At 39.9% G+C, this 17,411-nt stretch overlaps 1 protein-coding gene across 1 annotated transcript in view; it reads left to right on the top strand.

Moving 5' to 3' along the window:
• LOC139542833 (plexin-D1-like) overlaps window positions 1-17,411 on the top strand; it is a 138,357-nt gene that overhangs the window by 50,499 nt on the left and 70,447 nt on the right. Inside the window, exon 14 of the mRNA XM_071348710.1 lies at window positions 2,350-2,455. Within this exon, the coding sequence (XP_071204811.1) occupies window positions 2,350-2,455 (106 nt within the window). The remainder of the gene's footprint in view (window positions 1-2,349; window positions 2,456-17,411) is intronic.

The raw sequence follows: 17,411 nt of genomic DNA, 5'->3' as shown, positions 1-17,411 counted from the left end.
TATTACTCCACTGGGTTTAGTCAACACTGTACAGTACTGAGCATAGACATTTTTACTCCACTGGGTTTAGTCAACACTGTACAGTACTGAGCATAGACAGTATTACTCCACTGGGTTTAGTCAACACTGTACAGTACTGAGCATAGACATTATTACTCCACTGGGTTTAGTCAACATTGTACAGTACTGAGCATAGACATTATTACTCCACTGGGTTTAGCCAACACTGTACAGTACTGAGCATAAACATTATTACTCCACTGGGTTTAGTCAACACTGTACAGTACTGAGCATAGACATTATTACTCCACTGGGTTTAGTCAACATTGTACAGTACTGAGCATAGACATTATTACTCCACTGGGCTTAGCCAACACTGTACAGTACTGAGCATAGACATTATTACTCCACTGGGTTTAGTCAACACTGTACAGTACTGAGCATAGACATTATTACTCCACTGGGTTTAGTCAACACTGTACAGTACTGAGCATAGACATTATTACTCCACTGGGTTTAGTCAACACTGTACAGTACTGAGCATAGACATTTTTACTCCACTGGGTTTAGTCAACACTGTACAGTACTGAGCATAGACATTATTACTCCACTGGGTTTAGTCAACACTGTACAGTACTGAGCATAGACATTATTACTCCACTGGGTTTAGTCAACACTGTACAGTACTGAGCATAGATATTATTACTCCACTGGGTTTAGTCAACACTGTACAGTACTGAGCATAGACAGTATTACTCCACTGAGTTTAGTCAACACTGTACAGTACTGAGCATAGACATTATTACTCCACTGGGTTTAGTCAACACTGTACAGTACTGAGCATAGACATTATTACTCCACTGGGTTTAGTCAACACTGTACAGTACTGAGCATAGACATTATTACTCCACTGGGTTTAGTCAACACTGTACAGTACTGAGCATAGACATTATTACTCCACTGGGTTTAGTCAACACTGTACAGTACTGAGCATAGACATTATTACTCCACTGGGTTTAGTCAACACTGTACAGTACTGAGCATAGACATTATTACTCCACTGGGTTTAGTCAACACTGTACAGTACTGAGCATAGACATTATTACTCCACTGGGTTTAGTCAACACTGTACAGTACTGAGCATAGACATTATTACTCCACTGGGTTTAGTCAACACTGTACAGTACTGAGCATAGACATTTTTACTCCACTGGGTTTAGTCAACACTGTACAGTACTGAGCATAGACATTATTACTCCACTGGGTTTAGTCAACACTGTACAGTACTGAGCATAGACAGTATTACTCCACTGGGTTTAGTCAACACTGTACAGTACTGAGCATAGATATTATTACTCCACTGGGTTTAGTCAACACTGTACAGTACTGAGCATAGACAGTATTACTCCACTGAGTTTAGTCAACACTGTACAGTACTGAGCATAGACATTATTACTCCACTGGGTTTAGTCAACACTGTACAGTACTGAGCATAGACATTATTACTCCACTGGGTTTAGTCAACACTGTACAGTACTGAGCATAGACATTATTACTCCTCTGGGTTTAGTCAACACTGTACAGTACTGAGCATAGACATTATTACTCCACTGGGTTTAGTCAACACTGTACAGTACTGAGCATAGACATTAATACTCCACTGGGTTTAGTCAACACTGTACAGTACTGAGCATAGACATTATTACTCCACTGGGTTTAGTCAACACTGTACAGTACTGCACATAGACATTATTACAAAACCTCTAAGGATTTCTATTTTATTGTCTGTTTAGCTTTGTTTTAAAAGTTGTGAAACACATCAGAGGGGGCACAGGGGCATGTGCCCCCTCAGATTTGTCCTGCTTCGAAATTAGTAAGTAATTACTAAATGTACTGAATAAGACATATTCCTTTCAGTCTTTTACCCAGATGTTAGAGATGCAAAGAAGCATTTTTTTATGACCACAGGAGGATACAGACAGCCCAAAAGGTATGCTTAGATATGCAGAAAGAAATTACATATTTTTTACATAGAATTAAGCATAATGATTATGTGTCTAGATTGCAGGAAAAATGTGTTTCAAGTGTTGGAAAAATGCCAAAATTCTCGAACTTACGGACCACCCCCCAGCCATCTGCACTTTCTGTCGTATCAGATTTTTGTGCTTCATGATGCCCCTGAAACTCTTGACAAAGAAAAAAAAACATGATCCACACAGTTGACACAGAAACATCCTTAAAGGCAGTTGCCAACAGGCTGTGATGTTCCAGTGGAGTTTGTGATGATTATTAATGATGGTTCCTATTGAGCGTGTTCACTGTCATCACAATGTTGTGTTCCATCTACAGGCTGGTGTGTGTTACTGGGCAGACCTTTGATCCCACAAATTATGTCGTCAGAGTTACCGTGAACCAGAATGCAATGGGGGTGTCCAAAGAGGTCTTCTCATACTTGGTGAGTGTGTTCCTGTTGTCAATCCTCTCTCTTTTTCTCTATTTAATCTATTTAATGACTGTCTTCTCTGTTTCTCTCCCTCATACTTTCCCTCATTCCCCTTTTCTTTCTCTCTGTCTCTGTCTTTCTTTCTCTCTCTTTCTTTCTCTCTCCCTCGCTCTCTCTCTCTGTCTCTCTGTCTCGCTTTCTCTCTCTCGCTCTCTTTTTCTCTCTCTGTCCACTCTTTTCCCTCTCTCTCTCTCCCTCTTATTCTATCTGTCTCTCTCGTTTCCCTCTCTCTCTCCCTCTCATTCTCTCTCCTCCTTCCTCCTTTTTTCTCTCCTTCTCCCTGACCTGTCTTTACATGTTCTTCCTCCTACTTATTTATTTTCAGTATTTCTTTGCTCGTAGTCTGTCTCTTGCTAGTTAAATCCACAATCTATCCATCCTTTCTTTTCCCTCGTCTGTCCCTCCGTCTCTCCCCAGTCCCTAGTCCTTGTTCATACTGGGAAAGTGTTCCCAATGTGTCAGTTGAATGTTAGCAGATTTGTCTTATGATATTCAGGAATGCAAATGTGTGGGAATCTTCAAACATTCATCAGAACTGCAACTAAGCACTATTGCCAAGCAGAACTCGATGCCAGCAAAAACAAACTTGTTGAAATGTCCTCCTCTTTGAATTCATTACAAACCGAGGAGTCCGGCTGCTTCTTCTGCTGATTGACCTTGACCCACACAGTCTCCTATTGGATTAGGACTACACAGACTGGAAATACACAACTAAATCCTCTGTTTCTTTTTGTTTATTTTTAATTCAACTGGGATGTTGGGAAATTTCAGTCACTTTTAAGAAAGGCTTCTGCTTGTGAGTCATGATCTCAGTGATAAATAACAGACTTGGAGACAAGAGGGTGTTGAACATGCAAAACAACAAATGTTTTTTAGGCTTGTGGGAACCCCTTGCGGTCCCCTACCACTTTCTGGGTTGCTTCTCCAGGGTGTGAGGGAAAGAAAGGGAGAAAGGGGATGAAGGGGATTCTGAGGAAAAGGGATAACGGTTCGGATCCAAACAGAGACAGGATGGGCACCTCCTCTGCACCTCCTTCCTCTGCACCTCGGGCCGGAAACATCTGCATCCACCTTACACACACACACACACACACACACACACACACACACACACACACACACACACACACACACACACACACACACACACACACACACACACACACACACACACACACACACACACACACACACACACACACACACACACACACACACACACAGACAATAGAAATCTCTGCTTGTTCACACACACACACAGGAAGTGAATCCTGTCAGTGAGAATGAGAGGTCTTCCCTGGAGGCAAGGTTCACAGAGGGGAGAGAAGCTTCGGCAGTCTCGGGAATGCTGATGCTGTATAGCTGTATTGGAATATTCGTCTTAGCCCCAGGGACCTGTCTGTGTGTGTGTGTGTGTGTGTGTGTGTGTGTGTGTGTGTGTGTGTGTGTGTGTGTGTGTGTGTGTGTGTGTGTGTGTGTGTGTGTGTGTGTGTGTGTGTGTGTGTGTGTGTGTGTGTGTGTGTGTGTTTCAAGTTTTATATTGTCACATGCACCAGTAGAGTGAAATGCTTAGCCTGCAAGCCCTATCCAACAGTGCTGTATTCAATGTTAAAATAGTAGAACTAATAAGAAAAAAGAAAGAAAAAAAACAGGAGAAATAAGAGACCTTTAAACAGGGTAAATGTACAACGTGCAGCTACACTTGAGCATTTGAGGTGTGTGTGTGTGTGTCACAGGAGGTTGGTGGCACCTTAATTAGGGAGGATGGGCTCATGATAATGACTGGAGTGGAATAAGTGGAATGGTATCAAATACGTCAAACACATGGTTTCCATGTGTTTGATGCCATTCCATTTGCTCCGTTTCAGCCTTTATTACGAGCCATGCTCCCCTCAGCAGCCTCCACTGGTGTCAAATCAAATCAAATCAAATGTTATTGGTCACATACACGTGTTTAGCAGATGTTACTGCGGGTGTAGCAAAATGCTTGTGCTTCTAGCTCCGACAGTGCAGTAATATTTAATATTTAACAATATCTAACAGTTTCACAACATATACCCAAAATACACGTACATCTAAGTAAGGAATGATTTAAGAATATATATACATATACGTCACAGCAGCATTGGACTAAGATACAGTGGCATAGTACGGAATACAGTATATACATATGAGATGGGTGATGCAATATTTACACACAATTAAAGTGATTAAGATACCATAGAATAGTAAAGAGTACAGTTTACACATATGAGATGAGTAATGCAAGATACAGAGATATTATTAAAGTGACTAATATTTCATTTCCTTAAAGTGGCCAGTGATTCCTAATCTATGATGTGCTAGTGATGGCTGTTTAACAGTCAGTGGTGTAGTCTAGAATAAAATACAGTATATACATATGAAATGGGTGATGCAATATGTAAACACAATTTAGAAGTGACTAAGATACCGTAGAATAGTGTGGAGTGCGGTTTATACATATGAGATGAGTAATGCTAGATACGCAACATTATTCAAGTGGATAGTGATCCATTTCCTTAAAGTGGCCAGTGATTCCTAATCTATATCTATAGGTAGTCGCCTCTGATGTGCTAGTGATGGCTATTTAGCAGTTTGATGGTCTTGAGATAGAAGCTGTTTTTCAGTCTCTCGGTCCCAGCTTTGACGCACCTGTGCTGACCTCGCCTTCTGGATGATAATGGGGTGAACAGGCAGTGGTTCGGGTGGTTGATGTCCTTGATGATCTTTTTGGCCTTCCTATGGCATTGGGTGGTGTAAGTGTCCAGGAGGGTGGAAAGTTTGCCCCCGGTAATGAGTTGGGCAGACCGCACCACCCTCTGGAGAGCTTTGCAGTTGTGGGCGGTGCAGTTGCCATACCAGGCGGTGACAGGTGACAGGCGGTGACAGGATGCTCTCAATTGTGCATCTGTAAACGTTTGTGAGGGTTTTAGATGTTAAGCCAAATTTCTTCAGCCTCCTGAGGTTGAAGAGGCGCTGTTGCGCCTTCTTCACCACACTGTCTGTGTGAATGGACCATTTCAGTTTGTCAGTGACATGTACGCCAAGGAACTTGAAGCTTTCCACCTTCTCCACTGCGGTCCCATCGATGTGGATGGAGGGATGCTCCCTCTGCTGTTTCCTGAAGTCCACGATCATCTCCATAGTTTTGTTGACATTGAGTGACACTACACTGGCACCACACTCCCAGAGCTCTCACTTCCTCCCTGTAGGCTGTCTCATCGTTGTTGGTAATCAAGCCTACTACTGTTGTGTCATCTGCAAACTTGATGATTGAGTTGGAGGCGTGCTTGGCCACGCAGTCATGGTTGAACAGGGAGTACAGGAGGAACAGGCAGTACAGGAGGGGGCTTAGCATGCACCCTTGTGGGGCCCCAGTGTTGAGGATCAGCGAATAGGTGTTGTTTCCTACCTTCACAAATCTGGGGGCGACCCGTCAGGAAGTCCACGACCCAGTTGCACAGGGTGGGGTCGAGTCCCAGGGCCTCAAGCTTAATGACGAGTTTGGAAGGTACTATGGTGTTGAATGCTGAGCTATAGTCAATGAACAGCATTCTTACATAGGTATGCCTCTTGTCCAGATGGGACAGGGCAGTGTGCAGTGTGGTGGCGATTGGATCGTTTGTGGATCTATTGGGGCGGTAAGCAAATTGAAGTGGGTCTAGGGAGTCAGGTAAGGTGGAGGTGATATGATCCTTGACTAGTCTCTCAAAGCACTTCATGATGAGAGAGGTGAGTGCTACGGAGTGATAGTCATTTAGTTCAATTACCGTTGCTTTCTTAGGTACAGGGACAATGGTGGCCATCTTGAAGCATGTGGGGACAACAGACTAGGATAGGGAGAGATTGAATATATCTGTGAACACACCAGCCAGCTGGACTGCGCATGCTCTGAAGACGCGGCTAGGGATGCCATCTGGGCCGGCAGCCTTGCGAGGGTTGAAATGCTTAAATGTCTTACTCACATTGGCCACGGAGAAGGAGAGCCCTGTATTATCCTCAAAGCGAGTGAAGAAGGTGTTCAGCCTGTATGTGTGTGTGTTGCTGTATTACTATATGGCTGTATAGTGAAATATATCCTAGCTCCAGAAACGACAACTATGATGGAAACAGGACGTTTCGGTACAATTATATAAATGTCGACAGATCGTTTGTTTGTTCAACATGGTGTGATCGTTTTTGTGTCGGTAAAGTTAATTATGCAAGAAATGTGCAAATATTGATCTAATAACCATCATATTGAAGTAAACTTGGAGTCACGCGATGATATGGTATGTGGTCCTCCCACTACGACTCGGGAAACCATGCAGTTTATTAGGTTACATGTGAAAATGATAAACTTCACAAGGAGGTGAAAGTACACGGTGATGAGCTTGATGCTCCTTTCTAATAAATATTGAGGGTCTTATTCTAGTGACATGATGATGATTGATGCTTGACTGCCGTTTGACTGTAGACTAGCCTACACACACTGTATCTGCTAGCTGTTGGCTAGAGTGCATGTGCCCAGACAAGAGTAGACACATTTGCTATTTAACAGTTTTTGTGACAAAATGGTTAAAAATGCAATGGGAAACACATTGAACTTCAGATTTTTATTCGGTACGTGAAAACTTAAGCCCAAAAAGTACATTTTGTGTGCACTACGTCATCACGCTCTGATTTTTATCTGCATCATGTACATTTGGTGGGAACACACCACTGGTGTGAAAATTTGCATATTTTCTTCACGCATATTTTTGAATATTCACATGAAAATCTTTTGCTAATTGGATGGAAAGCTAGCTAATAACTGAAAACCAGCAGACTGCTGCCTCGCTCGGAGGTGTGTACAATAGCAGAACAACAACAGAGCCACATGGCACATTACCGTTTTTTTCAATTGCTAACAAGCATCGGTCAAAACTGAAGTCACTTAACCCTTCACACGGTCTGCATTACCAACATGCATTTTGGCCAAACAGTCAATCTCACCTCCAAAACTCAGTCAAACCACTTCATTCATGTCCCAAAATAAGCTTGTTCGACCTCAACACTTTCAACAATTCTCACTCAGGAAGCATACATTGTCAGTCATAACACACTGACCTAAAAAACATTAACAACAGGGAGCAATACATAAACAATGAACTTTCTCTTTGACGTTTGAATGATTTTTCACATAAATCAGTATTTCATTATTGTCACGGATCGCTAGGAGTGGTGGGTGTGGAGTCAGGCGCAGAGAGCAGTGCTTTCAATGAATACGTTTATTTCAGCTGGGCCCAGCCAACAACCAGGCAAAATGACCAATAAACAGAATAGTCCCTCAACCAGGGAAAATAACGGACAGCCAACACGTAAAAGCAAAAATAATAATACACCACTGACAGAAAGGATAAGCCCGCACAACAGCAGGCGGGACCTGGGAGTTTAAATAGCCCCTAATTAACAACAAATAAGATACAGGTGAAAACAATCAAGACAAAACCAACAGAAAATAAAAAGGAATCGGTGGCAGCTAGTAGACCGGTGACGACGACCGCCCGAACAGGGAGAGGAGCCACCTTCGGTGGAAGTCGTGACAATTATAGAATAAGAATAACACCTTTTCTTTATTGACTATACTAAAGTATACAGTTGAAGTCAGAAGTTTACATACATCTTCGCCAAATACATTTAAACTCAGTTTTTCACAATTCCTGACATTTAATCCTAGTAAAAATTCCCTGTCTTAGGTCAGTTAGGATCACCAATTTACACAATAAGTTGTGTGAATTTTGGCCCATTCCTCCTGACAGAGCTGGTGTAACTCAGTCAGGTTTGTAGGCCTCCTTACTCGCACATGCTTTTTCAGTTCTGCCCACAAACTTTCAATAGGAATGAGGTCAGGGCTTTGTGATGGCCACTCCAATACCTTGACTTTGTTGTCCTTAAGCCATTTTTCAAAAACTTTGGAAGTATGCTTGGGGTCAATGTCTATTTGGAAGACCCATTTGCGACCAAGCTTTAACTTCCTGACTGATGTCTTGAGATGTTGCTTCAATATAGCCACATCATTTTACTCCTCATGATGCCATCTATTTTGAGAAGCGCACCAGTCCCTCCTGCAGCAAAGCACCCCCACAACATGATGCTGCCACCCCCATGCTTCACGGTTGGGATGGTGTTCTTCGGCTTGCAAGCTTCCCCCTTTTTCCCCCCGAACATAACAATGGTCATTATGGCCAAACAGTTCTATTTTTGTTTCATCAGACCAGAGGACATTTCTCAAAAAAGTACGATCTTTGTCCCCATGTGCAGTTGCAAACCCTTAGTCTGGATTTTTTAATGGAGGTTTTGGAGCAGTGGCTTCTTCCTTGCTGAGCAGCCTTTCAGGTTATGTCGATATATATAGGACTCGTTTTACTGTGGATATAGATACTTTTGTACCTGTTTCCTCCAGCATCTTCACAAGGTCTTTTGCTGTTGTTCTGGGATTGATTTGCACTTTTCGCACCAAAGTACGTTCATCTCTAGGAGACAGAACGCATCTTCTTCCTGAGCGGTATGATGGCTGCGTGGTCACATGGTGTTTATACAGTACTTGCGTACTATCGTTTGTACAGATGAACATGGTATCTTCAGGCGTTTGGAAATTGCTCCCAAGGATGAACCAGACTTGTGGAGATCTACCATTTTTTTCGGACGTCTTGGCTGATTTCTTTTGATTTTCCCATGATGTCAAGCAAAGAGGCACTGAGTTTGAAGGTAGGCCTTGAAATACATCCACAGGTACACCTCCAATTGATTCAAATGATGTCAAATAGCCTATCAGAAGCTTCTAAAGCCATGACATAATTTTCTTGAATTTTCCAAGCTGTTTAATACAGTTGACACAATATTAACCTAATACAGGATTGACCTAATACAGGTAATACATAAATGTAATAAAGGTAATACTACATTAGACCTATACAGGTGACATTACCTTAATACAATTGACACTACATTAAAGACACAGTCAACTTCGTGTATGTAAACTTCTGACCCACTGGAATTGTGATACAGTGAATTATAAGTGAAATAATCTGTCTTTAAACAATTGTTGGAAAAATTACTTGTGTCATGCACAAAGTAGATGTCCTAACCGACTTGCCAAAACTATAGTTTGTTAACAAGACATTTGTGGAGTGGTTGAAAAACGAGTTTAAATGACTCCAACCTAAGTGTATGTGAACTTCCGACTTCAACTGTATGTAACAAGAATGAATCACAAATGCAGCAATTTGCTTCAATAGCCTTCATTTTTTCGATATCTTTGCATATACTAATTTACTAATTTAAAAAAACATCAACATGTATAGTATAATCACTCATACTGTACAGTACTGTGAGGGTTCTAGTTCTCATCAACATGTATTGTATAACACTCATACTGTACAGTACTGTGGGGGTTCTAGTTCTCATCAACATGTATAGTATAATCACTCATACTGTACAGTACTGTGGGGGTTCTAGTTCTCATCAACATGCATTGTATAATCATTCATACTGTACAGTACTGTGGGGGTTCTACTTCTCATCAACATGTACAGTATAATCACTCATACTGTACAGTACTGTGGGGGTTCTAGTTCTCATCAACATGTATTGTATAACACTCATACTGTACAGTACTGTGGGGGGTTCTAGTTCTCATCAACATGTATAGTATAATCACTCATACTGTACAGTACTGTGGGGGTTCTAGTTCTCATCGACATGTATAGTATAATCACTCATACTGTACAGTACTGTGGGGGTTCTAGTTCTCATCAACATGCATTGTATAATCATTCATACTGTACAGTACTGTGGGGGTTCTACTTCTCATCAACATGTATAGTATAATCACTCATACTGTACAGTACTGTGGGGGTTCTAGTTCTCATCAACATGTATAGTATAATCACTCATACTGTACAATACTGTGGGGGTTCTAGTTCTCATCAACATGTATAGTATAATCACTCATACTGTACAGTACTGTGGGGGTTCTAGTTCTCATCAACATGTATAGTATAATCACTCATACTGTACAGTACTGTGGGGGTTCTAGTTCTCATCAACATGTATAGTATAATCACTCATACTGTACAGTACTGTGGGGGTTCTAGTTCTCATCAACATGTATTGTATAACACTCATACTGTACAGTACTGTGGGGGTTCTAGTTCTCATCAACATGTATAGTATAATCACTCATACTGTACAGTACTGTGGGGGTTCTAGTTCTCATCAACATGTATAGTATAATCACTCATACTGTACAGTACTGTGGGGGTTCTAGTTCTCATCAACATGTAGAGTATAATCACTCATACTGTACAGTACTGTGAGGGTTCTAGTTCTCATCAACATGTGTAGTATAAATACTCATACTGTACAGTACTGTGAGGATTCTAGTTCTCATCAACATGTAGAGTATAATCACTCATAATGTACAGTACTGTGAGGGTTCTAGTTCTCATCAACATGTATAGTATAATCACTCATACTGTACAGTACTGTGAGGATTCTAGTTCTCATCAACAGGAATAATATAATCACTCATACTGTACAGTACTGTGAGGGTTCTAGTTCTCATCAACAGGTATAATATAATCACTCATACTGTACAGTACTGTGAGGGTTCTAGTTCTCATCAACACGTAGAGTATAACACTCATACTGTACAGTACTGTGGGGGTTCTAGTTCTCATCAACATGTATAGTATAACACTCATACTGTACAGTATTGTGGGGGTTCAAGTTATCATCAACATGTATAACACTCATACTGTACAGTACTGTGAGGGTTCTAGTTCTCATCAACATGTAGAGTGTAATCACTCATACTGTACAGTACTGTGGGGTTCTAGTTCTCATCAACATGTATAGTATAATCACTCATACTGTACAGTACTGTGGGGGTTCTAGTTCTCATCAACATGTATAGTATAACACTCATACTGTACAGTACTGTGGTGGTTCTAGTTCTCATCAACATGTATAGTATAATCACTCATACTGTACAGTACTGTGGGGGTTCTAGTTCTCATCAACATGTATAGTATAATCACTCATACTGTACAGTACTGTGGGGGTTCTAGTTCTCATCAACATGCATTGTATAATCATTCATACTGTACAGTACTGTGGGGGTTCTACTTCTCATCAACATGTATAGTATAATCACTCATACTGTACAGTACTGTGGGGGTTCTAGTTCTCATCAACATGTATAGTATAATCACTCATACTGTACAATACTGTGGGGGTTCTAGTTCTCATCAACATGTATAGTATAATCACTCATACTGTACAGTACTGTGGGGGTTCTAGTTCTCATCAACATGTATAGTATAATCACTCATACTGTACAGTACTGTGGGGGTTCTAGTTCTCATCAACATGTATAGTATAATCACTCATACTGTACAGTACTGTGGGGGTTCTAGTTCTCATCAACATGTATTGTATAACACTCATACTGTACAGTACTGTGGGGGTTCTAGTTCTCATCAACATGTATAGTATAATCACTCATACTGTACAGTACTGTGGGGGTTCTAGTTCTCATCAACATGTATAGTATAATCACTCATACTGTACAGTACTGTGGGGGTTCTAGTTCTCATCAACATGTAGAGTATAATCACTCATACTGTACAGTACTGTGAGGGTTCTAGTTCTCATCAACATGTGTAGTATAAATACTCATACTGTACAGTACTGTGAGGATTCTAGTTCTCATCAACATGTAGAGTATAATCACTCATAATGTACAGTACTGTGAGGGTTCTAGTTCTCATTAACATGTATAGTATAATCACTCATACTGTACAGTACTGTGAGGATTCTAGTTCTCATCAACATGAATAATATAATCACTCATACTGTACAGTACTGTGAGGGTTCTAGTTCTCATCAACAGGTATAATATAATCACTCATACTGTACAGTACTGTGAGGGTTCTAGTTCTCATCAACACGTAGAGTATAACACTCATACTGTACAGTACTGTGGGGGTTCTAGTTCTCATCAACATGTATAGTATAACACTCATACTGTACAGTATTGTGGGGGTTCAAGTTATCATCAACATGTATAACACTCATACTGTACAGTACTGTGAGGGTTCTAGTTCTCATCAACATGTAGAGTGTAAACACTCATACTGTACAGTACTGTAAGGGTTCTAGTTCTCATCAACATGTATAGTATAATCACTCATACTGTACAGTACTGTGGGGGTTCTAGTTCTCATCAACATGTATAGTATAATCACTCATACTGTACAGTACTGTAAGGGTTCTAGTTCTCATCAACATGTATAGTATAATCACTCATACTGTACAGTACTGTGGGGGTTCTAGTTCTCATCAACATGTAGAGTATAATCACTCATACTGTACAGTACTGTAAGGGTTCTAGTTCTCATCAACATGTATAGTATAATCACTCATACTGTACAGTACTGTGGGGGTTCTAGTTCTCATCAACATGTATAGTATAACACTCATACTGTACAGTACTGTAAGGGTTCTAGTTCTCATCAACATGTATAGTATAACACTGATACTGTACAGTACTGTGGGGGTTCTAGTTCTCATCAACATGTATAGTATAACACTCATACTGTACAGTACTATGAGGATTCTAGTTCTCATCAACATGTATAGTATAACACTCATACTGTACAGTACTGTGGGGGTTCTAGTTCTCATCAACATGTATAGTATAATCACTCATACTGTACAGTACTGTGGGGGTTCTAGTTCTCATCAACATGTATAGTATAATCACTCATAATGTACAGTACTGTGAGGATTCTAGTTCTCATCAACATGTATTGTATAATCACTCATACTGTACAGTACTGTGAGGATTCTAGTTCTCATCAACATGTATAGTATAACACTCATACTGTACAGTACTGTGAGGATTCTAGTTCTCATCAACATGTATAGTATAATCACTCATACTGTACAGTACTGTGAGGGTTCTAGTTCTCATCAACATGTATTGTATAACACTCATACTGTACAGTACTGTGGGGGTTCTAGTTCTCATCAACATGTATTTTATAACACTCATACTGTACAGTACTGTGGGGTTTCTAGTTCTCATCAACATGTAGAGTATAATCACTCATACTGTACAGTACTGTGGGGGTTCTAGTTCTCATCAACATGTAGAGTATAATCACTCATACTGTACAGTACTGTGGGGGTTCTAGTTCTCATCAACATGTATTTTATAACACTCATACTGTACAGTACTGTAAGGGTTCTAGTTCTCATCAACATGTAGAGTATAATCACTCATACTGTACAGTACTGTGGGGGTTCTAGTTCTCATCAACATGTATTGTATAATCTCTCATACTGTACAGTACTGTGGGGGTTCTAGTTCTCATCAACATGTATAGTATAATCACTCATACTGTACAGTACTGTGAGGGTTCTAGTTCTCATCAACATGTATAGTATAACACTCATACTGTACAGTACTGTGAGGGTTCTAGTTCTCATCAACATGTATAATATAATCACTCATACTGTACAGTACTGTGAGGGTTCTAGTTCTCATCAACATGTATAGTATAACACTCATACTGTACAGTACTGTGAGGGTTCTAGTTCTCATCAACATGTATAGTATAACACTCATACTGTACAGTACTGTGGGGTTTCTAGTTCTCATCAACATGTATAGTATAATCACTCATACTGTACAGTACTGTAAGGGTTCTAGTTCTCATCAACATGTATAGTATAACACTCATACTGTACAGTACTGTGAGGGTTCTAGTTCTCATCAACATGTATAATATAATCACTCATACTGTAGAGTACTGTGAGGGTTCTAGTTCTCATCAACATGTATAGTATAACACTCATACTGTACAGTACTGTGAGGATTCTAGTTCTTATCAACATGTATAGTATAACACTCATACTGTACAGTACTGTAAGGGTTCTAGTTCTCATCAACATGTATAGTATAATCACTCATACTGTACAGTACTGTGGGGGTTCTAGTTCTCATCAACATGTATAGTATAATCACTCATACTGTACAGTACTGTGGGGTTTCTAGTTCTCATCAACATGTATTGTATAACACTCATACTGTACAGTACTGTAAGGGTTCTAGTTCTCATCAACATGTATAGTATAATCACTCATACTGTACAGTACTGTAAGGGTTCTAGTTCTCATCAACATGTATAGTATAATCACTCATACTGTACAGTACTGTGAGGATTCTAGTTCTCATCAACATGTATAGTATAACACTCATACTGTACAGTACTGTAAGGGTTCTAGTTCTCATCAACATGTATAGTATAACACTCATACTGTACAGTACTGTGGGGTTTTTAGTTCTCATCAACATGTATAGTATAATCACTCATACTGTACAGTACTGTAAGGGTTCTAGTTCTCATCAACATGTATAGTATAATCACTCATACTGTACAGTACTGTGAGGATTCTAGGTCTCATCAACATGTATAGTATAACACTCATACTGTACAGTACTGTGATGGTTCTAGTTCTCATCAACATGTATAGTATAATCACTCATACTGTACAGTACTGTGGGGGTTCTAGTTCTCATCAACATGCATTGTATAACACTCATACTGTACAGTACTGTGGGGGTTCTAGTTGTCATCAACATGTATAGTATAATCACTCATACTGTACAGTACTGTGAGGGGTCTAGTTCTCATCAACATGTATAGTATAACACTCATACTGTACAGTACTGTGGGGGTTCTAGTTCTCATCAACATGTATAATATAATCACTCATACTGTACAGTACTGTGGGGGTTCTAGTTCTCATCAACATGTAGAGTAGAATCACTCATACTGTACAGTACTGTGGGGGTTCTAGTTCTCATCAACATGTATTGTATAATCACTCATACTATACAGTACTGTAAGGGTTCTAGTTCTCATCAACATTTATTGTATAACACTCATACTGTACAGTACTGTGGGGGTTCTAGTTCTCATCAACATTTATTGTATAACACTCATACTGTACAGTACTGTGGGGGTTCTAGTTCTCATCAACATGTAGAGTGTAATCACTCATACTGTACAGTACTGTGAGGGTTCTAGTTCTCATCAACATTTATTGTATAACACTCATACTGTACAGTACTGTAAGGGTTCTAGTTCTCATCAACATGTATTGTATAATCACTCATACTGTACAGTACTGTGGGGGTTCTAGTTCTCATCAACATGTATTGTATAACACTCATACTGTACAGTACTGTGGGGGTTCTAGTTCTCATCAACATGTTTTGTATAATCACTCATACTGTACAGTACTGTGGGGGTTCTAGTTCTCATCCACATGTATAGTATAACACTCATACTGTACAGTACTGTGGGGGTTCTAGTTCTCATCAACATGTATAGTATAACACTCATACTGTACAGTACTGTGGGGGTTCTAGTTCTCATCAACATGTATAGTATAACACTCATACTGTACAGTACTGTGGGGGTTCTAGTTCTCATCAACATGTTTTGTATAATCACTCATACTGTACAGTACTGTGGGGGTTCTAGTTCTCATCCACATGTATAGTATAACACTCATACTGTACAGTACTGTGGGGGTTCTAGTTCTCATCAACATGTATAGTATAACACTCATACTGTACAGTACTGTGGGGGTTCTAGTTCTCATCAACATGTATTGTATAACACTCATACTGTACAGTACTGTGGGGGTTCTAGTTCTCATCAACATGTATAGTATAATCACTCATACTGTACAGTACTGTAAGGGTTCTAGTTCTCATCAACATGTATAGTATAATCACTCATACTGTACAGTACTGTGGGGGTTCTAGTTCTCATCAACATGTATAGTATAACACTCATACTGTACAGTACTGTGGGGGTTCTAGTTCTCATCAACATGTATAGTATAATCACTCATACTGTACAGTACTGTAAGGGTTCTAGTTCTCATCAACATGTATAGTATAATCACTCATACTGTACAGTACTGTGGGGGTTCTAGTTCTCATCAACATGTTTTGTATAATCAGTCATACTGTACAGTACTGTGGGGGTTCTAGTTCTCATCAACATGTATTGTATAACACTCATACTGTACAGTACTGTGGGGGTTCTAGTTCTCATCAACATGTTTTGTATAGTCACTCATACTGTACAGTACTGTGGGGGTTCTAGTTCTCATCCACATGTATAGTATAACACTCATACTGTACAGTATTGTGGGGGTTCAAGTTATCATCAACATGTATAACACTCATACTGTACAGTACTGTGAGGGTTCTAGTTCTCATCAACATGTAGAGTGTAATCACTCATACTGTACAGTACTGTGGGGTTCTAGTTCTCATCAACATGTATAGTATAATCACTCATACTGTACAGTACTGTGGGGGTTCTAGTTCTCATCAACATGTATAGTATAACACTCATACTGTACAGTACTGTGGTGGTTCTAGTTCTCATCAACATGTAGAGTATAATCACTCATACTGTACAGTACTGTAAGGGTTCTAGTTCTCATCAACATGTATAGTATAATCACTCATACTGTACAGTACTGTGGGGGTTCTAGTTCTCATCAACATGTATAGTATAATCACTCATACTGTACAGTACTGTAAGGGTTCTAGTTCTCATCAACATGTATAGTATAATCACTCATACTGTACAGTACTGTGGGGGTTCTAGTTCTCATCAACATGTAGAGTATAATCACTCATACTGTACAGTACTGTAAGGGTTCTAGTTCTCATCAACATGTATAGTATAATCACTCATACTGTACAGTACTGTGGGGGTTCTAGTTCTCATCAACATGTATAGTATAACACTCATACTGTACAGTACTG

Source organism: Salvelinus alpinus, chromosome 17 (assembly GCF_045679555.1).
Source record: "Salvelinus alpinus chromosome 17, SLU_Salpinus.1, whole genome shotgun sequence".
NCBI classification, from domain to species: Eukaryota; Metazoa; Chordata; class Actinopteri; order Salmoniformes; family Salmonidae; genus Salvelinus; species Salvelinus alpinus.
The sequence above is the reverse complement of the archived record's forward strand: the minus strand, read 5'-3'. Positions and strand labels throughout refer to the sequence as shown.